This window comes from Molothrus ater, chromosome 6 (genome assembly GCF_012460135.2).
Source record: "Molothrus ater isolate BHLD 08-10-18 breed brown headed cowbird chromosome 6, BPBGC_Mater_1.1, whole genome shotgun sequence".
Taxonomy (NCBI): Eukaryota; Metazoa; Chordata; class Aves; order Passeriformes; family Icteridae; genus Molothrus; species Molothrus ater.
Genome location: NC_050483.2, coordinates 56,857,888 through 56,880,335, shown reverse-complemented (window position 1 = coordinate 56,880,335; position 22,448 = coordinate 56,857,888). Strand labels below are relative to the sequence as shown.

Genomic DNA, 22,448 nt, shown 5'->3' with positions numbered 1-22,448 from the left:
TATCTCAGGTACCGAGTTGGCTGCTACTTAGCTGGTCAAATTCATCCTTAAAGGAGATCACAGCAAGCCCAAAAGCCACTTTTCCCTGTGGTCTGTTATTTCATTTCATGGTATGTTATCTTTTGTTGTTTTGTTGCTATCAATTTAAGACTAGAGAAGCCCTTACGACTGTCTGGTTTAAACCCTTGTCTAGGATAAGAATTCCCCATTGGTCCTGCATCCATCAGCGTTGCTGTGCCAAAGTTTCAGCAGCTCCTGGCAGGCTGGGGCTTCAGCCTCATTTGGAGCCTTTCAGCTGTAATTTTTAATTAGATCGCCCTTAGATGTTCTGTAAGAAGATACTGAGTGTAGCTCAAGTCCTCTTGGCTGAGTGCTCTTGGACTGTGGTTCAACATGAGCACAGCTGCTTAGTAGGTGTAGGGGATTTGACTGGTCTTTAATCTTGGAGTCTGGAGGGGAGAGAGATTGTTTTATAACCCTCATAAATCTCCTACTATTGCTTTCTGAATTAGTTTGTTTCTGTTTTGTGAGACTGCTGTAGGCAGAGGACTGTGCTGTGCTAGGGGCAGAGGAATCCTCTTTGCAGAGATGGAGAACAAGGTGTGTCAGGACTTGGGCCAGTTTTTGTCTGTGTCCTGTGTTGAAGGTGGATGATGCTTTTGTTCCATCTCCTGGCCTCATCCCAGATGCTTGAGTCCTGACAATCCTTTGCTTTCAAGACTGAATAAGGAGTGCAGGATTTATTCCACATCCCAGCAGAGATACTGTGTGTCAGAAGAAGGGAGGAAGGATCCTGTTTGTCATTGTGGAAGCAGGACTCTGACATATCCTGTATGGAGACTGGCAGGAAAATGATAAGCACTGAAGAATGGTTTTGGAAACCTAAGTAAGTAAGGATTTTTTCCATAAAACCTGAATTCTTGGTATCCCATAAATCAATTTGCATGATTCTATATTATTATATATTATTATATATTTTGGAAGGCACTATCTCTTTAAAAAGCTGCACATCCCTCCAGGGAACTGAAATTTAGGCAAAAATGATGCATGATATTGCTGGAGTTGAAATCTATTTGGGAAATGTCTTCAATATTAATGGAGGCAGAGGGTTGTTCAAACACAGCTTCCTGAAACCAGTGTAATATGCAGTGCAAACAAGGACAAAAATTAATATTGAGTCAAGACTAAATATTTGCTTTAAAATTTCCCTGTGAGACTGATTTTAATTATTATGGTTTTTTAGTGGAGAATGTAGTGTCCATAAAATCAGCATTTTGGTAGGATTTTCCCAAGCAGTTGTAGCTTCCCTCTTTTGTGTCCCACTGATAGGAGTGTGTGTGTGGACCTGACAACCATAGCTGGAATCATGTGAATGAGATGTTTGCTCATTCTTTTTCCTGAAAATATTTCTTCTGCTCATCCTAACAAATCCCCAGCAGCTTAAATAAAACAATCTCTCTACTTCTGCAACAAATTGTGGGCTAGGGCAATGTATGGCTGGCTGTGCTTCCCCTTCACTTTCCCCAGAAGGCTGTTTTCTCTGGGCTGTGTCAGCATTCTGTTCCTTAACCCTGCAGAGTCAGCCCAGCTCAGACACCTCCTCTCACCTACACTTGTGCAGGTGCTTTGCTTCCATTTCTGGCTCGGCTGTTTGGCTTCTGTTCAGGGTTCACCTTTCTGTTTTTCAGTATTTTAACATTATTGCCTGTTAGGTTCATGGCAGCGGCGTTTTTTGGAAACCAGGAGCAAATGTCTGGGTCAGGGGTGGTCCACAGCCCTGGCCTGGGGAGCTCAGGTTGGTGTTGGGGGTTTATTTCAGTGATGTGCTGGGTGTTCACACTGGAGAGGAATCAAAGGGCTCACAGGGTACAGGAGGCAGCCTGAGCTCATCATTCTGTGGTTGTACAGGAGGAGCAGCGAGGGTTTGGATCAGCAATCCAGCAATTCCCCCAGAAATCTCCATTTTCAAAACTCCTGTTCTGCACAGGTGATCCATACCCACCACGTGTGATGCTCCTCTGTGCTAATTTTTACCTTGAAATTTGTGGGAAATCAGGGTGTGCCTTGTTACTTCTTTCTTTGTTTTTGTTTTTTTAAGTGAGATTTCTGTGTGACAGCCTGACTCAAACGTCAGGAATCCTTAGCTGGTAAATAGAAAAGAATAAAACAACACCAAAAGCAAGACCTTTATTAAAAATGTATCTCAAAATGAAAAATCTACTCACCAAAAAATAAATGCTTTCTTTCAAGGACAGGCTGACTGATGCTGGGATTGAATCTCTGATCCCTAAAATTATGTTCTGTATCTCTATCTCTATCTAATTTAGATTAAACGACAAGAAGTCCTTAGGTAACAGCACTAACAATTTTCTATTTCCTATGGTTTAAGGCCAAAATGTGATTTATGTAAGAAATCAGCATTTGCCTCAGCAATGATGGTATTTTGAGAGACTGAAACAATTTCACTGAGATAAAATATAATAGAGAGGAAATATCCATGTAGTTCTCGAAACAGCTGCACATGGATCTTTTCAGAGAATTCAGTGTTAGTCCTGCTTCATTCACCTCACAAATTGGAACACTATTAACTGTATTTTATTTTTTTTAAATTATTTTTTTCTCTAGCAAGGCTGAGTTTGTTCAGCACTTCCAGGAAAAATGTAGGACTCAATTTCCTTATTTTTTATGGAGCCCTGAATGCTGAACAATTTGGGCACCAGATGCTTGATTTTTTTTTTTTTTTTCAATTAAGGTGTGCATGAGAATATATACACCTTCAAATATTATCAAATTTCTGCCTCAAAGAAACCAATCTTCTAACATTTCCTTTCCTTTTTTTTCAGGTGGATTTGGAGCCAGAAGGCAAAGTGTTTGTTGTCATAACTCTTTCAGGAAACTTCACAGAAGGTAAGGGACTTGCTCTGGCTTGTTTCCTTTCAGAGCTGGACTGCTCTGTGTCCCTGCCATCAGTTCCAGAGCAGTGCAGGCATTTGGATTTTTCAGGGGCCACATGCTGGGGTGTGCCTGAGGCTTCCTGAGTGATGGGGGAAATCTGGAAGGGGCTGTTGGAGGCAGCTGGGGCTGTGTGTGCCCTCTGCTCTGATCTCAGACCTGGGGAGCTCGCTGGTTGTGCTCTCTGGTTTATTTCCCTGAAGCTGTCCTTCAGACAGGCTGTTTTTGTCACTGGTGCTTTTCACCTGGCTGCCTCTCCAAGGGCAAGCTGAGGAGAAGGCAGAGCATGTTTAAATGGAACATGTTTAAAACATCTGGATGGGTTTTGTTCTTTAATTGTTCACATCTACTTCATGACCATTTCTGTTTCCTGGGTTCACTTTGCACAGGAAGCTTGCAAGTTTTTAGTGTGACAGCTGCCCTAAAAAAGTATCTGGGCAGTCTTTTTTTTGGTAACTGTATTTAATAGTGTGATGGTTTTGATATCCCTGTTGTTTATTGTGGTACCAGTTATAAGTGTGGATGTGAGCTGTGCTGCAGCAACCCAGGAAATCTCTGTATTTGTAACCAGAGAGCAGGAGAATGCCAAGGTGTGCTGGGGAGGCCTGGAGGAATTTCTTGCAGGGATGAAAAGGGCGTTAGAAATTGGCTTTAATGTCCTATGACAGAGCCAGGGATGGAAAGAGAAGAAACTGGAGGGCTTTTACTGACTTACATCCCAGTTAGTATCCACATGCAGGAGTGTCATGCTTGGCCATTTAAAGCATGGTGGGCATGAGCATAAATGCAGAGCGTGTTTCAGACCTGTGCTGGTGGCTGAGCATGTTGCTGACAAGGTCTCAGAGGCGAGAAGTGCAGAACTCAGATGTTTGTACAGCTACTGCTTTCCGAGGGGAATGGAAAACGTTGGAAATCATTTACTTCTCTTTCCTCTGTTGTTCTTGAGGATGTGTAGACTTACAGAACAGGAACATCAAAGGTGGCTCTTGGGTTTTTTCCTGTCTGGTTGTTCTCATGTATGGTCACATTTAGAGTTTCCAAAAAAAGTCTTAATCCAGGGCAAGCCTGATTGCAGATACTGACTTTTCCCAGTCATTGGGTAAAGGAGGTATTCATGAAGAAGGGGTTTCCCTCTGATACACAGAGAGGTCTTGTTCATAATATCATATTTAATTCTGCTTTTGTCTCTTTTGCTGGAAGTATGGAGGCTCTGAATGCTATTTGAAATTGTAAGGGTTTTTTGGAAAAAAGTCTGAGAATAATTCACGACTTGAAAGCTCAAAAAGTGGCTTCCCACTCGTTCCCCTGATCTGGAGGGCAGCCACTGCCACATCCTTCCTGCTCCCTATGACTTCTTATGCTGAGATGGTTGTTTTGGTTATGGAAATAGCCAAATTCACAGGGTCTCAGGTACCACTGTCTACCTCCAGTAAAGTAAAAGGCAAAAAAATGGGAAAAGAGAGGGAGGAAGTAGGGGGGATAGGAATAAAAATTAGCAAAACCCAAAAAGCTCCCAACAAAACAATTGAGACTGGGGTTTTATGCCCATGTGAGACTGCCTTATTTTGTTTGTCCTGTTTTGCTTACTCAAAACAGGCAGTCCTGGTGGTGCTTGGACTTTACCTTAAGGAGTGGTGGTTTTTTGGTCTGATCAAAAGTTCTTCTGACCAAAACCTTAATTTGGTTCTGCTCACCTACAGCAGGGATGGGGGAGCAGAATGTGACTCCTGGGAGTCTGACAGAGGCATTTGAGGACTGTCAGGATGTGAGGGCAGTATAGCAAACATGCAGCTGCAAAGGGGTCAGTTCTTTGCAGGTTCCCATATGGCTCTTCTGTCCATCACTGCTACCCTGCTGTTTTGAGGCAGGGAGATCTGCCTGTTTGATGTGCTAAAAATACATGTAGTTTTTCAGCAAAAGAAAGGAACAGAGCAATAGGAAGTGAGGGAAGCCTAGAGAAATTATACCTGCCTCTCTTTATTTTCTCTGCTTGCATATACTTGCTGTGCTAAGCTGTATTTGATTATATTAACTACCCTCATTCAGCTGACATTTCCTGTGTAAAGCAACCAGTGCAAAATTAAAATGAAAATCTCCTTACCTTGGGAGGAGATTACCTGTCACAGAAATCACAGAATACTCTGAGTTGGAAGGGACCCACAAGGGTCAGCAAAGTCCAACTCCTGAACACCCCAGGGTGACACATCCCTGGTGGCCCTGGCACCCAGCTGGGGTGGAGGGAAGCACCCTCTCCCCCAGCCATCTCCTCACTGACCCAGGAGCTGTTTCAGTCCAGGCTGTTTTATAGAGAAGGTGAGGACTGACTTCTGCCTGCCATGCTTCAGGCATTGCTTAGGGATTGATTTCCTGCCTCTTCTCAAATGAATTTATTTACTGTTTTCTGGGTTGTCTTTCTTTCACCCTTTTAGGATTTTTTTTTTTCAAGTCATCAAATTTTTTTCAAGTCATACAATTCCTTTTGAAAACTTTCTTATTCCTTTTACTCTGGGTATAAATACGATTTTCCCCCCCACAAGGGTGTATTCAGCATTCCTTACCTCTGTCTCTGTGTCTCCTTGCTTCTGCTCTCTTAAAAACAGTGAATGTGCCTTCTCTGAGGTGTGTTTTTGCTGTGGTTGTGTTGTCAGCTGAGGAGCTGAAACAGGAGCAGGGTGCAGTGTGTGGGACCCCACCAAGCTCTGCCCAGCCCTGGGGACTGCAGGAGCTGTGGTTTAACAGAACCCAGAGAGTCCTGCTTCCCTCCCTCCCTGTGATCCGTGTGTGTGCCAGGAACTCTGAGATAATCCACAAGACCTCAACTCTTGCAGGCCCTCTTTAAAGGGAGGAAATCTGCTTTTTTGCTCTCTTACACACGTAGGGCTCTTGAGGTGCCCCAGAGGGTGTTGCTCAGCTGGTGGCATGAATTCAGACCTGCTCCCCAGTGCTTGTTGCTTTTCCCACTGAATACTGGTTTCAGCTGTGAAAGAGCAAACCCTGAATTAGCTCTTCTTGGGCAGGATATGATTGATTTAAAATAAAATCCTTGCAGTGAGTGTGGTGAATCCCTGCTGTGGTTTGTGCCTCCGGGCCCCTGTGAGAAGTTAAAAGAGATTCCCCAGAGCTGGTGATGGTGCTTGGGCCAGGCTGTTTGGCTGCAGCAAGGTCAGGCTGGACACTGAGAGGCCCCAGGTGTGTCCCTGGATGGATTGAACCTCTCCCCTGGAGTCCCAGAGCAGCCCAGGCCCCTCACAGCTTTGCCTGCAAGGTGCCCTCGGTTTGCCACCTCTCTTTCTGTTTGCCCTATTCAATTCTGAGCAAAGCTAATTAAATTAATACAAATGAAGTATTTGACTGAATTAATTAATGAAGCAAGTCCTGTAGAAAACAGAGTGTTTCTATTTTAGTGCTTTGAACTCTTGAAATGTGCCTTTTTTTTTTTCACATTGTCACTCAAAATTATAATTCTGGCTTGAAGTTCAGTTTTAATTTCATCGTTCTAAAATAAGTAATGGTTGTTTCTTTTCTTTCAGTGTCTGTAAAGACAATGACAAATTTGAGTTCTGGGCAAGAAATAGAAAGACAAGAATATTGAAAAGCCAAGTGAGTCGGCAGAGTGGATATAGCACCTGTTACTAAATATTTCATGTTGGTAGGGTTTGCAGCAGCAAGGAATCATAGAATCATATTGGAAGGGACCTTTAGGATCATCTAGTTCCATCCCCCCAAGGGGGAAGCTGAACCTGCTTACCTACAGGTAACCTAAGAAGCAGGTTCAGGAAGCCCAAACCTGTTTCTGGACCAGGAAATGCTTCTTTGTTTTGCAGCTGGCACATTCAAATAGTTTGTCCTCAAACACAGAGACTCCTGGTCTTTTGCTGTCATTTTTCTCAGAATACATTTTTCTAACACAAAGTTTTTAAAAAGAAATAATGTTTTCTCTGACAGGTACCACTAAAGATCTGCAGCCTTGAAGTGTCAAGTGGAACATAAATATTGTGTTAACAAGATCCTTGCTCTGCACTATAATGTAGCTCCTCAGCCCCATAAAATTTCTATTGACAGGTCTGTTATCAGGTTCTTGCACAAGAGGGAGGAGAAAAAGAGTTTTACCAATCCTCTATAAACTGCAATAATGACTGCTTTCAGCCTGTCTTTTATAGTTAAGGGAATAAATACTGGAAACTAGGAAGCAGGAATAAAAAAATGCCCTGTTCTCATGCCCTGTTTTTTTGGGCCACTCTTCTCTTTTGGTTTACATTAAAAGCAGAGTTTTAAAGCTTGTAGTAGCCACCACCTAGAAGACCTGCTGGTCCATACTGAACATATCAATGCAGAATAAGATAAAGTTCTGCTGTCTTTGGTTCACAGTCTGAGGACATGGAAGCCTTTAATGGCTAGCCCAAGTCTTATGTGGCAGAGACCAGCAGGAGACTTGCATTTCTACACTCTTGTATCTTTTTTCCAGTATCTACAAGCTTTTTCAGTGCTTTACACTTGTCACACCTGTGTGCTGTAGGCAAGGGATTTCCAGATCCACTCCATGTTGATTCAGCTCTGCATTTTCACATGGAGATAGGTCAGGACAGTTTTGAGTCCCATGGGGGAGAAAATACATCCTGAGTGTGCCCTGAGAAGACTGAGCCCTTGCAGGGACCAGGAATGTAATCCACAAATGCTCTGCATCTCTGTGGGGCAGGCAGGAGAACTTCAGTGGATCCCCAGCCTTGCTGAAAGATTTCAGTCAGGTTAAAAAATAAAATGCCAGGTTAAAGAGTAAAAAGTTTCCAGAAGATGATCTTGAAGTCCTGAGCAGGTATTGATCTCTTGGAGGTCACACTCTGCACACCCCAGCAGAGGTTTATCAGCCAAGCAGGGGGAGAAAGAGCAGCTCTGTCCTTGTCCTGAAGCCTCCATGAGTTTCTCTTTTTTTGTATTTCAAAGTGAAACTTTCAAAATCTGCACATTGTGTTTCATGTGTAAATATTGCTGAGAGAACCCGAGAGAACTTACACCCTGGAACTCTGATATCTCACATGTGTCTCTCTGCCTTTAAAAAAAAAAAAAAAAGGAAACAAAACAAGGCAAGTTTGTTAAATTCTGAATTTTCACAGGGAAAAAAAATTCAATAGGGAAGTAAACAAACAAAGCTGTTTATTCCTGGTAGCAGGAAGAGCCAGACCCTAGGAAATTAAATGATTTGCTTGGTGTTTATGGAGGGCCTGTAATGCAGAGGCAGGAGGAGAACAGCACCCCAGCCTGTCCCGTATCCACAGGACTGCTTTTATTTTTCAGAAAATGGTCCATGTGAGTCCCACAGCTATTGCAGTGTGTCTAAGGCCAGGAGGTTTTTGTCAGTATTTGTGACTTGCCCAGATCTGCCAACTGCAGAAATACCCAGGCACTGTAAAAATGCAACAAACAGCAATACCAGGGTTAACTTCACTTCCTCAGTGGGCTGTGTTTTGTCTGGGCTCTGAAACCTAGAGATAAATACCCAAGCTTGCAATCAGTGGGATTTCAGTGTTCCTGGCTGTAATGAGGAACAGAGGTTGCTCTGCTTTATTTTCATGTGGTTCCTGGAAGAGGTGATGGTAGTTCCCAGGGGAGATGAAACCTCCTTGGCCTTGGAGGACAGGGCTGTGCTGGAGCTGGTGTTTGTGCTGCAGTGGGGCAGGATGGGGAGTGTGGGATGGAAGGAGAGGAACATGAAGCTATAGGAGGTGAGTGCTGGGATCCAGGGATGATGGCACAGCCCTGGTTGCTGCACCCTGATGCTGCTTCATGGCCATCCCTCTCTGGACCCAGTGTGGTTGAAGGCACCTGGATGGTACCCTGGACTGGGATGAAGGGGATGCCCTGATAGTAGCACACCTCAGACTGTGCCTGAATTTCCCAAGACCACAATTTGTGAGGTGCCTGACTGATGGAATAGGTAAATGGCTGTCCAAAAGCTTCAGTGCTTTACCAGGGGTCACTCTGTAAATCTGTGCCAGAAACTACAGGGAAAAAAAACCAACAAAGCCATGCTGTTCATTTTTTCATCCATCTCTCTCTCTCTCACTATATATATATATTTACATATACCTTCAGCTCCACCAACTATCAAATTAATATCCAATTTAATATCTGTATCCAGTTTAATATCTGAGTCTCTCAATTCTGGCTGCTGGGGGAAACTCCTGATTTAAGTGGTACCACCCTAGTCAAGGGTTTTCCTTGTGTCTGGGTGCCTGGCAGCCCAGCCTGTCCAGCATGCAGAAGTCCTTGTCCCCTGAAGGTAACAAGTGCTCTTGTGCTGCAGTGTTTAATTACCTCAGTTTACCTGAGAGGTGTTCAGGCATGGTGAGTGCTCCTGGGGAGACCCAAGGGTCCCTCTGGCTCCACAGACATGAGGAGGATCAGCAGCATCAGTCCTGCTGCTTGGTGAGGGGGTTGTGCAGTTCAATCCTGCACCTCACTGGAGGGGGACAACATGTCCCAAAAAACAAGGGCTGAACTGGGTGTTCAGCATTGGGTGAGCTGGCATGGAGCTGCAGGAATCAGAGCTCATCTTCTAGCGGTGCTTTAGGAGGTGAATACTCACACTTGCATTTTATACACCTCTGTTTTAGGTTGTTCCAGACCATGCCCAGCAGAAAATAATGAGTTTCCTGCTCTTCAGTGCCAGCTGTTTTTGTTTCCTGGAGTGCTTCAGCAGCAATGATTCTGTTTGTTTTCCAGAATGAAAAGCTGAATCAAAACAAAGCTTTGAGCAAAGAGATCCTGACGTTGTTTGGCCAGGGTGACCTCAAGCTTGGCAGAGGAAAGAGAGGGAAGGATGAAAGCTTCTGCTGTCCCTGTCTGCTGTCTTTGGGGAATATTTACTCATCTGTGGTGTGGGATAAACTGCATGCCATCAGCATGGCTTGGGGGGCTGTGGACACCACCTGCACTGAGCCACCTCAGTGGCTGCTGCTCCTGGCACTGCCAGCACTGCTGGGGCTGCAGATGAGGGAATAATGAGGCAGTTTCATAATTGAGGGTAAATCTGTCTGTCTGAAAAGGATGCTCTTGGGTTTCCCTGGGGCTGCCTTGAGTGAGGCCAGTTCTGCACCAGCTGTCTGGACTGGGAGATTGGAGCAGGGCTGTGGTTGGGTTTTGGGCCAGAATTCCCCCTGACTGAGCTCAGCCCTGCTCTGGGTGCTGCAGTGAGGCAGGAGGGGAGCCCCAGCAGTGATGCAGAGGAGGGAGGAAGGCAGGAGGTCTGGCTGAGCAGGTGTCCTGCTCTCCTTGCCCCAGCTGCTGAGACAAGGGACAGGGGCACTGAATGGTGCAAACACTGGGAAAAGTTGCTTGGAGAAGAAATAGAGCCATAAGGGTCTGGAAGAAGGACAGAGATAAGGAATATAAGGAGAGAGAAGGAGGCAGGAGATTGGTCTGGGCAGTGGTGATGGATGGGTATGGGCAGGAGTAGTCAGAAGGAAGCAGCTTAGAAGAAGCCCAAAAGGTTAAAGGAGGTGGGAGGAGGAGAGAATATCGACAGAGGGGATTGTAGAGGAGCTGCAGGGGACAGGGAAAGGCTGCAGTAGCAGCATAGCTGTGACCATCAAAGTCAGCTTCTTGCTAGAGCCTGGAACTGTTTTTAATGCCAGAATCTCAGCTCTTTTCTGCCGTCTAGCTGCCAGACTTGTTGAGCATGTGTGTCTGTCAGCAGCACTGATCCCCACACTAAAGCAGAGTCCTTTCCTGGCAAGTGTGTTCTCCTGGTAGTGCTCTCCTCTCTCCCTGGAGCTGTGTGTTCAAAACCACAGCCTTGCTGCTGAGCCAGGACCAAGGAGACTGCTGCAGTTCCAGCAGATGAACTTGCTTCCAATAATAACTTTCTTTGTTTATAAAATGTAGGAAATTGCCCTAGAGCCAGAAATCTTTTCATTTGAAGGATATCACTGGAAAATAAAACTCTCAAAAGTCAGGCAATGCTGAATTTTTGCATCTAAAATGTGTCCTTCCTGTATGTTCACAGTACAGACTTGCAGATCACACTTGCAAGTCAGCAAGGATAAAGGCAGAAAAATGTTTCTTGTCCAGCCTGCCCAGCTCAGAGTTCTTAGGTGTTCAGTTGAGGAGTCCCTACTGAGTGATGGCCTCAGTCTAGTCCTACTCCTGTTGTTACTTGCATTGGCTCTGGTTCTGTGTTTCACTTGTGAATGGGAGGCAAAGTGGGAAAAACAAGCCCATCAAGGGAAGGGTCCAGTTGCATCCAAAAGGGCTGATGACAACTCGAGCATGAAGGCTATGGCAGAGAAATCCCTGTGTCCTGTGCTGTGGCTGGAAAATGGCTCTGTGGGAAGGCAGTGCTGGAAGGAAGGCAGGGTGCTGAGTGGGGGGAGAACTGCTTCAACCTGTGTGAGAGCTGTTGTGACCATCAAACCACGGGCTGGCTTTCATCTCCTGTCATTTGAGCCTAAACAAATTCCCTCCTGAACTGTTCCTTCCCCATTGAAGGGCTGGGAAAACAGATGAAGTGAGGTACAGGTTTTAGGTGTCTCTCACAAACTGTTGGGGAAAGTGACTTTCTTCCTGCTCACCCACATCTACTTTTTTGTTAATTGAGTGAGATGGGAGAGCCCATGGGGAGGCAGGGTATGAATTTACTGCTGTTCTTACACCTGCTGGAAAGGGGCACCTCTTTGGGAGAATGAAATTGATGTCACATCATGGAAATGCTGACACCAGACTGGCCAAGCAGTCTCATGGTGAGTCACCATCCCTGGAAGTGTTCAGGAAACAGCTGGACATGGCACTCAGAGCTGTGGTTTTGTTGACAATCTGATGTTTGGTCAAAGGTTGGACTCAATGATCTTGGAGGTCTTTTCCAACCTTTATGATTCTATGAGCCTGAGCTGAGGCAAGCAGCACCCTCTCCATGTGGCAGCCAGCATTTTTAAAGCTGTATTTGTTTGGGTTTGGGACATCTGCTTTTGAAATCCCAGAGACATATTTCAGAAGTGGAGAAATATGTATTGCAGGGTGAAAACCATGTTTGGGAGGAGATGGGGAAGGGGAGAGAATCAGGTCTGGCTGTGTTAGCTGCTGGGAAGCTGTTGGGGCCAAATGCATTCATTTCCTGAAGGCCTTGGGAAATCCCTCTGGGAAATCCCAGTAATCCCCTGGCACTGGGAGGGCCAGAGCACTCATGGTCCCTGCATCTGCAGAAGTTTCAGGGTGGATTGTGCCATTCCCAGCCTGAGCACTGAGCATTTCCTTGTTGCATTGCCAGGGAAACTGGGGACGTGTTGATGAGAAGAGGTGCTGCTTCTTGGCAGAGCTCTTCCCAATAAACTGGGAATACAAGAGGCTGAATTTATTTTTCTTGACAGATGCTTTGCTGTGGCAGTGTCTTACTCAGCCCATGGTGTGTGGGAACCTGCGTGGGAGAGCAACCTGGTAAACAACCTGCTTTTTAAGGCTGTGGAAATTAGAGGCCTCATTGGCAAGCTGCCACATGGAAATCTCCAAAGTTCCTGGGTCAGCTGTGGGATCAGAGCTGAGCTTGTTGCTGGACCACTCGGGCTCCTCAGCTGTGGGGTGACCAGTCCACCAGGAGAATCCAGGTGTGGCAGGGTGGTGATTCAGGTGTTGATCATCCTGCCCAGCGAGCCCAGGGCCAGTGCAGCTCCAGGGGAAAAGCTGAGGCCTCTCATGACAGCAGTCAGAGGCGCCAGTGGCAGAAAAAGGGGAATGTTTAACTTGTCCTGTTGAATTAGCTTTCCCAGGTACTTTGCTCCTGACTAGATTCCAGTTGTGCTTTGGGATCCAGTTTGCTTTCTCATGGAGAAAAGTGCGGTGCCCTTGGTGAGGAAGGTTTGAGATTTCATCCTAGGGATGGCTGCTTAGTTGAGTAACATGGTTACTTATTTGTGGAGATGCTGCAAAACTTTGGGACCCTCTGAACACAAGCTGCTGGATATTCCCATCTCAACTGGCTTTTTGTTCATCCTGGTTGCTTTGTGTGATTGTCTTTGTGTTCCATAAAGTGTTCTCCTGCTCCTCCTTCTTTTGAGGTTGATTTTCAACCTGTGTCTCTAGCAAACTACACTGTCTGGACATAAAAATGTGAGTTTTCAGCAGATTTACTTGATTGTCAGACATTGTGTGAACACCCCTGTTTCAATACCAAAGCAGCCAACTTCTGAAGCTGCCCTGTGCCCCAAAAGGGGGATGTCCCCAGAGCATCCACTTGAAAAACAGCTTTAAGCTGCACTTGGTTAAAAATAGGTTTGACTTGGATCTCGTGCTTCCCTGTGTGGGCAGGGCCTGCCAGGAGTGAGTTGTGATCCCTGCTGTGGAAGCACCCACAGCATGTGAGCTGCTGGTGGCTGTGACAGCAGGAGCCCCCAGGCAGCAGGAGCAGGGGGGGTTCAGGATCTCCCTGCCACCAATTCTGCTTTTCTGGAGGATTTTGCACAAGTGATGGGAGCTCTGACTTATAAATGCTGTCACTCTGTTCCTGCTACTTCTGCAGCCAGTGTGGTTTGAGATCTTCTAAATCAGAGGGCTTCTGGCACATGAATTAATCATGGCAAAGATCAAAGTTGCTCTGTTAGTTTTATTTTCCTGGTTTTAATGAATAATGTATTAAAATGGTTTCCTTCCCTAGTAAATCACATCTCAACGTTTTTCTCTTGAGTTTAGTAAGTGGGAAGGACCAACAGGAGGTTTTACAATGGAAATTTGCTTGCCTAAGCCCAAGGAAATAGTAATGATTGTAATTGTGAGGAGGGAGAGGAATCAGTTTGTTAAGGCTCTGATGCAGTGAGAAGTGGTTTGGGTTTTGTTGGGGTTTTTTTGTCTGTTCTTATGTAGGTCAGTGTGACAGGAGTGGGTTATGGAGCAGGTGAATGCAGGTAGGTCTGAGATGGCAGGGAGGGGGCTCCATTGTGAGGAGGAAACAGTGGGCCTGGGGTGACTTTTAGATTCTGCTTCTGCTGGAAGACCGTGTTCAGCTTCAGCCAGAGGGAAGCACCTGTCTGGGATACAACCAGACTAATTTATTTTGCTTTTTGAAACTGTGTCTTGCTGGGTAAGGGACAGTACAAGGTGGCATTCTGGTCACAGTGCCAGTCTGGGGCTCTGACGAACTCAGTTCTGTGCTCAGGTTTCTCTTCTCTCCCTCAAATCCCCCTTCTGATTTCTAAATAAAATCCTTTTCTCCTGGAGTCTCCTCTCTGTGCCAGCCGAGATGGTTCTTTGCCATTGTTGCCCGAGCCTGGCAAACAAATATATCCTGAGGTTTTGCAAATGAATTCAAAAACTTGCAGAGATGGAATGGTAAGGTTACTCACTATAGAAATGAGTGGAAAGGCTTTTCCACTGACATTTTTCAGCCTTGTGCAACATACTGTGGTGCCTTGCTTCAGAGCTGTCAACATCTGCAAGCAAATGTCTAAAACCAACTTTTCTTAGGGGAAAAAAAAGAAACTTTTCCAAGAAAAGTCATGTAATAACAAATGTGGAAAAGCTGCTCTGTGCACGTCTGAAAACCTGTGTGGCAGTTGGGATTAAAACTCTATGCAAAATAACCTGCATGTTGTTCATAACAGGTTGGGAGACTTGAAGAGGCAGAAAAATACTTGTTTTAGAGGTTCCCAAGCTGCCTTCTTCCTGCTCTCTCCTGTTCTCACAGAAGTTATGCAAACAGATAAAAAGCAGCTATTCCTGCCTCAGCCCCAGCTCAGGGCTGCACCCTTGGCTTTGCAGCCCTCTCCCCTCCTGAAGATGAGGATGCTCCCAGCAGCCACACACTGGGAGAGCTGCAGAGCTGTCCTGCTCTCCCTGTGCTGCCACAGTCCAAGAGGCTGAAGAAAACTGAGATCCCCCAAAAGTTGCTCTTCTGTCCTAGCTACTGGTACTACCAGAGCTTTGGCATCATTGTGTAATTCTAGAAATAAGCCTGTGGGTTTTTTTTTTTGTCATGCTCACCAGTATTGTTGTGTGAACCTCACTGATCCTGTTCTCATTGCTGCCACACTGAAACATTCATCCTTCAGTCCTCAAATGCTGCTATCACTGAGAGCTGAGATGAATTTATGGCCTGGATCTGGCAAGAAAACAAGGAAAATGGATCTGCCCTGCTTCAGCACTTGGACAAGAAACAGAGGTCTTGCCTCCAGTGCAGAGTTCTGTGTGATTTGATGCAGGGATGATTACATGTTTGCATTTCCAAGACTGCTGATAGTGTTGTTTCACACTCCTGAGTGGGGAAAACTTTTTTTTTGATTCAGAGCATCATTGTTCCTTCTTTCAGACAATATTGACAGGTTGGCATCTCAAAAGATGAGCTGGCCTTAACATGGCTTTTCTGTGAAGTCCTGGAAGACAGCAAAGTGCTGCCAGCCCTAGCTGGCTCTTTCTCTGATCTTCACACAAAACTTCATCCAGTTTCAGAGGGCAGAACAGCAGCTGGATCAAACGTAGGTCCCAGCCTGTGTTTGATGTGCCACATGTTTGCTTTGCAAGGAGCCTCTCCTGGGGCTGGAACCAGAGTGCAGAGACTGGATTGTGCACAGACTGGCAAAGGCAGCAGAAGGATCCACTGCTGCTGGGAGAGAAAGCCCATGTGGTCACTTCTTTGTGGAGGTGGCTGTTTTCCACCTGGCTGATTTATGCATCCAACTTAACTTTTGAGAGGAACTGAAGAAAAGCTTTGTAATTTAAAAAAAACAGGCTTTCACTCTGCAGCACTAATGTTAGGGAAACAGAATGGGATGTTTAAATCTGCTTCCCTTTTCAGGGTCAGGCTGTCAGACTTCTTCAATGGTGTGTTTGTGTTTATAACATTTTAATTAGCAAAGCTTCCCATGGTTTTGACCATCCACAGGATTATGGTGATAAAACTCCTGCTTAAAAGATGCAAAACCTTAGTAAGGGATTTTTGTCATAACTTACATGTTTTCCAGCCAGAAAAATAAACATATTGGTTTTAGCCTCAGTTTATATTCAGTAGATGTGAGGAAGCCCACTGTTAGGTAAATATTGAGAGAACACCTACATACTGATAGCTGGAGGGTGTAGGGGGGTGAATTCATTTGCTTGATCTGATTTATGTATTCTTTTCCTAATACACCCACTACTACTCACTGTTAGGGCATGAGCTAGATGAGCATTTAGCATGATCTGAGATTGTTGTTCAGTGCTGGAGTGCTTGTAAGAGGTGAGGGATCTCTTAATCTTCTATCTTGATTTTTATACTCCAGTAAAATCAGTGGTTGGTCTTTGCTCTGTGCTTGTGTGTCACTCAGTGCAAGGGGAGCTTGCCTGCAGTGCTCCTAGGGGAGGAAAATGTGTATACTGCTCCTGGTACTGATAAAAAAAAAGGCTTAATTAAGTTTTTACTTATTAACATTATTGATTTAAAGCTTTTACATTGCTTTTTAAAAATATCTTTATTTCTTCCAAATTAAAATACCATGGTGCATGTGGGAGTGTAGCACTAGGCACTGTCACGTGTGAGGAGGTGCCTGGCTGACCTTTGCTGTGCTGCTGTTACAGCAGGGGTCAATAGCAGCACAGTGAGATTTATTTCCAGCAGATGAGACCTGACTCGAGTCAAACAGTTCCAAACACACCATTTCATCCTGCAGCCCTTCCTCTTGTTTCCCTGCTGTAGTTATACCACCACTGTAAGGATTTGCCTGACATAACCCCCTGGAATACACACTGGGCAGGGGGGAAAGGAAGGATCTCTGCCCAGGAAGCTCAGGGGGCAGGTGGGGTGGGGATGTGCTGGTACTTGCCTTTGTCCTCAGATGACTTGGTGGGTTATTTATTCTCCTCTCCCGCTGCATGTATAATTTCCACTGCCATAAACACATGTTCAGTTTGAGTGCAGAGGAAGGGAAGGGGAAGAGGCTTTTTAGTGTTGAACTTTGTAGTTAAGGTTTGCACATAGGCAGGCACAGTGGATACCCCATAGTTACAGATGTCCCAGTTGAGCCACGGATGTGGAACCTCCCTTCACTGAGCAATTACTTGTCTGCTTTTATAGCAGTATTTGGACATTTGAACTGTTCATGGTGGTTGTTGCTTTACCAGAGGTTAGAGGCTTTTAAAAGTCTGGGTTTCTTTAATTGTCTAGAATGGCTTTGTTTTGTCAAACACTCCCTGTGTCCAGAAGGAAAATATGTATCCTATAGGAAACTGGCCAGAATGCAAAACATGAGCTGGGAAAACATCTCTGAAGGCTTTATATCCTCTGACACCAAGGATGGGAGGCATGAGGGGCTGCTGCATTGTCACAGAATCACAAACTGGTTTGAGTTGGAAGAGACCTTAAAGATCACCTCATTCCAACCCTCTTCTATGGGCAGGGACACCTTCCACTAGTGCAGGCTGCTGCAAACCCCATCCGGCCTGGCCATGAACACTGCCAGGGATGGGGCAGCCACAGCTCCTCTGGGCACCCTGTGCCAGGGCATCACCACCCTCACCAGGAAGAATTTCTTCCTAATAACTCATTTAAATCTATTCTCTTTCAGTTTGGATCTGTTCCCCCTTCTCCTAGCGCTACATACCCTTGCAAAGAGTCTCTGTTCAGATTCCTGGTAGGCTCCCTTCAGGTACTGAGAGGCTGCATTAAGGTCATCCCCAGAGCCTTCTCCAGGCTGAGAAATCCCAATTCTCTTGGCCTTTCCATTAGCAGGCTCAGTGCTGTGTTGGTGGATGATTTCTGCCCACAGCCTCTCACCCAGTGGCGCTGGGACCTGCTGAGCAGATGTGCTGGGTGTGAGCTGAGGAACTGCCATCCTGCTGGTTGGGAGGAAGGAGGTTTTGGTAGCCATATGTTTCACCATTTCAAAATCACTTGCAGCTTGTTGGAGGGCTGAACTTGCCAGCTCCATGGTGTGGTGTGTGGGATGCATGAGCACCCAAGCCCTGAGACAGAGGGATTTATTCTGTGGGATGTGGTTGTATATGTAGATCCACTGAATCATGTGATGGATGGTCTCCTGCAGCTACACCTGGGCTCAGGGTATGGCTGAGGTTGTGCTGGGCTCTCCCTCTCCTTTTCACTTGAGCCAGCACCAGGAAATGGGAAGAAGAGTGCCCAAAAGAGTGGATGGCATGTGGAAAGTAATCCAGGCCTTCCTGAAACCTGCTTAGTAATGCTCAGCTTTGTTATATTGTAAATTGAGGTGAACATAAGCATGGGTGTGAGGATCACCTGAAAGATGTGCAGTATCAGCAGAACATTAGCAGGGTCTGACAGCCAAGTAGTGGGAGAAAGTGTGAAATTTGAGGAGTGTCTTAAACATGAGTCAGCTTTTAGTAAAGGCAAATACCCCAACTTGGGACATGTGCATTAATGGCAAGCAGGTCTGCAAGATGGAACTGTTGTGCTGTGGGATTTGGGTGTCTGGAGAATGGGGGATGGAAGGCAAGTACAGCTCCAGGGAGGAGGCTTCAGGCTGGCCCTGGATGTGATCCACCAGTGCAGGCAGCATGGAGACTCCCTCTGCAGCCCAGGAAAAAGCAAGTGCCTGTAATTTTTTGGGCTTTGTGAACTGTTTCAAAATTGCAGTCTGTCTGAAACTGGGCAAACCACAGGGATGCACAGCAGTGTCCCATGGGTGGCTTTGCAGGCTGTCATTGACTGTCCCCTCCCTATTCCTGGTGCCAGGGATTGGTTCCCCCTTGCCATGTGTGGTCTCCACTGCATGGGAGAGCTCCAGGGAGGTGATTACCCATGCTGGTTCTTGATGGGAACCATAAAAAAAAACAGAAGCTGTAAGAACTAAATTGGGAATATATTCTTTTAGTTCTGCTAAATGGGGGCTTAAAGGGCATTAGCTGTTGGGCTTCTAATGGAGCAGCTGGCACGGAGCAGGCCTGTAACTGGATTGCTTCTTTAGGTGATTTACTCAGGTCCCCACCACCCACTCAAGCCCTGTGCTTCCCTTCCATGCCTCAGAAGTTCTCCTCTGCATGCTGAACACCCCTACAGGACACTTTGCCAGTTGAGGTGTTTGGCCCTGATCCAGGAAAAACATTTATGTGTTTGCCTAAACGTAGATCAAAGTGATGATCTCTTGAATTTGAAGTTGGGCGCATTCGGTAATACCATAAGGAATTTTTTTTTTTTTTATTCTCGCATGAAGTTGCAGGAGGCTCAGGGCTCAGCAAAGCAACTGTGTCTTCATCTTCCTTTTAGAGGACCTTTTGGTTGACCTCCTGAGGTTCTTCTTGGGCTTGTTTCCTATGGTAGATAGCAAGGCAGTTGAACTTGTGCAATGATGGTTGAACGTTTGAGAGGAATATTAAACCTCCACAAATCAGACCTCGCTTCTGGAGATCAAAATGACATCTTGTGTGTGGGAAAGAGGCAAATCATCTCCCAGCTGCAGAGCTTCTCCAGCTTGCTGTCATGTGTTTCTGGTTGCCCACTGACAGAGGATGCTGAACTAGATGGACCAATGTTCTGATCCAGTCTGGTAATTCCTGTGGTCCCCTGAGTCCTGTTGACCTCAGTGGGAATTAAACACATGTTTAAGCACTTCCCTACAAAGGCAGGCTCTTCTGAGCCACTCTGTGCCCAGCTGCTTGGAGCTCTGCACTGAAGAAAGCAGATTTCTGTTAAATGCTTGGATCAGCCTTACCACATCCTTTTTCTTGGTGTGTTGAAATGGGAAAATCCTAACATGTAGCATGCACTTCCATTTAAAAAATAAATGCAAGCTGTCCTAAGGTCAAACCATGCTCTGTGTCACAGTGATGCCATTGGGTAGGACGTTTCCATCAGTGCCTGTGGAAGGGACATGTGCACAAATGGCTGGGAGAACTCAGCAGAAAACCCTTGGGCTTTATGGCTGGCTTTGCTTCTAATCCTGTAGCAAGAGTACCAAGAGGAATACATCCTGTGGCTCACAGCCCCTTGAAGTGGCTGGGCTCAGTACTGACAGGATGGTTTCCCTTATCTTGACTCCTACAAAGAGGACCAGGAATTATGCCTGTGATGTGGGATTCCTGCATTTCAGGCCTTGATCAGGTTGACAGCTTTTCCTCTATTTCCAGCACGTCCCTCCCCTCAGTGGTTAATCAGCAAAGCCAGTTGAAAGCACGGAATTGCTCTGCCCCCTTTTTGTAGGAAGATGAGTGGGAGGGTGACAGCTGTGTTTGGGTCCTGCTGCTAATCCACTGCTCTGGGAGTTCACAGACCTGTCCCTTCCTGTGGAATTATATCCATGCAGAGGGTTTGGCAGGAGCTGGCTTTGGTCTTGTGCCAGTCCATGCTCAAAACAAGAGTCCTGAACTCAGAACATTGTTGCACAGTCACTTCTGGCAGACTGGTTTGTTGTCCCCCCCCAAGAAAAAATGCACTTGTTTTCAGAGCCTTTACTTTGCAAATTAACTAACTTGAAAACTACAGACTTCATTTCTTTCTTCTGAGGCAAGTGTGCCCCAGATGAGGCTTTGATCTGGGAATCTCAGCTGAGTCTGCCCAGGTCTGTGTGAGGATCCCAGAGACCAGCTGGCTGGGATATGCAGTCTGGACAGCTGCTCCCAAAATGGGAATGGCTCTCTTGATCTAGAGCTCTGTTCATGCCCTTGGAGAGACACTTGTTTTGTGTAAATTGAGCTTTGCTAGGAAATTGTTATGTGGCTGAACTAAACTCAGTGAAAAGATTAGATTATATTGATAGATAATTAAATTGTGATATTAAATTGTGCCAGAGGAGTTTGGACTGGACATAAGGAAGCATTTTTTTAATGAGAGGTGATTCAGACATGGAAAAAGGCTTCATAGACACGTGGTGAGTGCCCACAGCCTGTCATGTTTAAGAGATGTTTCAGCAATGCTCTTAAAGTACATAAATTTTTGGTTCATTCTGACATAGTCAGACAGTTGGACTGGATGATTATTGTAAGTCCCTTTTAACTGAAATAGTCTACTCTGTTCTAAAATTAAATTTTATTTTTGGTACAATTCAGATTTGAATGCCAGCAGTTCCTAGATCCCTGCTTTCTAGAACTATCAAATATTACCTAACATTTGGAAAATGAACCCTTTAGAGGAAGCTGTGTGGCACATATCAAAGAACTAGCCATCACTGAGAAAGTAGCCTATGGGTTTTTTTTACCAACACAGGAAGTATTGGAAGCATGTAAAAATGCTGCAAATAGTGATAAAGAAATGTAGCATGAGAATACCAAAGGTGGATGAACACTGATCTCAAAGAAAGGCACTGCTTTTACTCAGCAAGAGTGGTGGTGGTCAGCTGGTCATGTGTAGTCATGTTTTCAGGAGTTATTGCCCAAAAAGCTGTGAGTTAGAACAACTCATTAGCATTGAGCTTCTGGTCTATTTACATCTTGTGAGTTAATAGCTTACTGGCGTGTCTCAACATGGGAGAGGAGTGAGGGGAAGATAGGAAAAGGCAGATATTTCTAGATAAAAAATACAATTTTGAGCTAAAGAGAACATTGCAGTGAAGTTCTGTACCTGCTCCAGATGCCATCCTTGTTCTAGACCTCAGTCCCCTGACTTCTCAATCAGGGATGTAATTGTGGCTTTTGAAAGCATTTTATCATAGAATCATAAAATGATTTGTGTTGGAAGGGATCTTAAATATCAACTAATTCCAACCCCCTGCCATGTGCAGGGACACCTTCCACTAGACCATGTTTCTCCAGGCCCCATCCAGCCTGGCCTGGAACATTTCCAGGGATGGGGCAGCCACAGCTCCTGTGGGCAACCTCTGCCAGGGCCTCACCTCCCTCACAGTCATTAATTTCTTCAAAACATCCAATCTAAACCTCCTGTCTTTCAGTGTGAAGCCATTCCCCCTTGTCCTGTTACTCCATGGCCTTGTCAAAAGTCCCTCTCCAGCTCTCCTGTAGCCCCCTTCAGGCACTGGAAGGAGCTCTAAGGTCTCTCCAGAGCAGTCTCTTCTCCAGGCTGACCAGTCCCAGCTCTTCCAGCCTGTCTTCACAGCAGAGGGGCTCCAGCCCTGGCATCATCTCCATAGCCACCTCTGGGTCCACATCCTCCTTAGGCTGAGGGCCCATACTGAATGCAGTAGCAAAACCAGAAGCAAGAACTGTGTGTGATGACCTCAATGTTTTGTTGTCCTTTTTTCTCCTCCTCCCCCTGCACAGGGACCCTGCAGAGGGACCGGATCTTCAAGAACCTGACTCGGAAGCGGCAGCGGGCGATGCGCAGGCGGGTGCACCAGGTCAACGGGCACAAGTTCATGGCCACCTACCTGAGACAGCCCACCTACTGCTCTCACTGCAGGGAGTTCATCTGGTGAGAGCAGCCCAAACACCCTGGCACAGGGCTCCCCAGTGCTTTGTGTTGTGGGGACAAGGCAGCCCCCCCCAGTCCTGAATGTCACTTAGGACTGTACCCAGGGCCTCTGATGTGATGCCTTTGGCTATGAGGTTTGGGAGGGTACATTTATGCTGCAGAGAGGCCAGAGGTGATGTGTATCTTGCATGCTGAAAGCAAACTGGCTTGG

At 45.9% G+C, this 22,448-nt stretch overlaps 1 protein-coding gene across 1 annotated transcript in view; it reads left to right on the top strand.

Moving 5' to 3' along the window:
* The window catches only part of PRKCH (protein kinase C eta), a 113,435-nt gene that overhangs the window by 23,856 nt on the left and 67,131 nt on the right, over positions 1-22,448 (top strand). The window contains exons 2-3 of the mRNA XM_036385078.1: positions 2,844-2,907; positions 22,087-22,237. Of these exons, the coding sequence (XP_036240971.1) occupies positions 2,844-2,907; positions 22,087-22,237 (215 nt within the window). The remainder of the gene's footprint in view (positions 1-2,843; positions 2,908-22,086; positions 22,238-22,448) is intronic.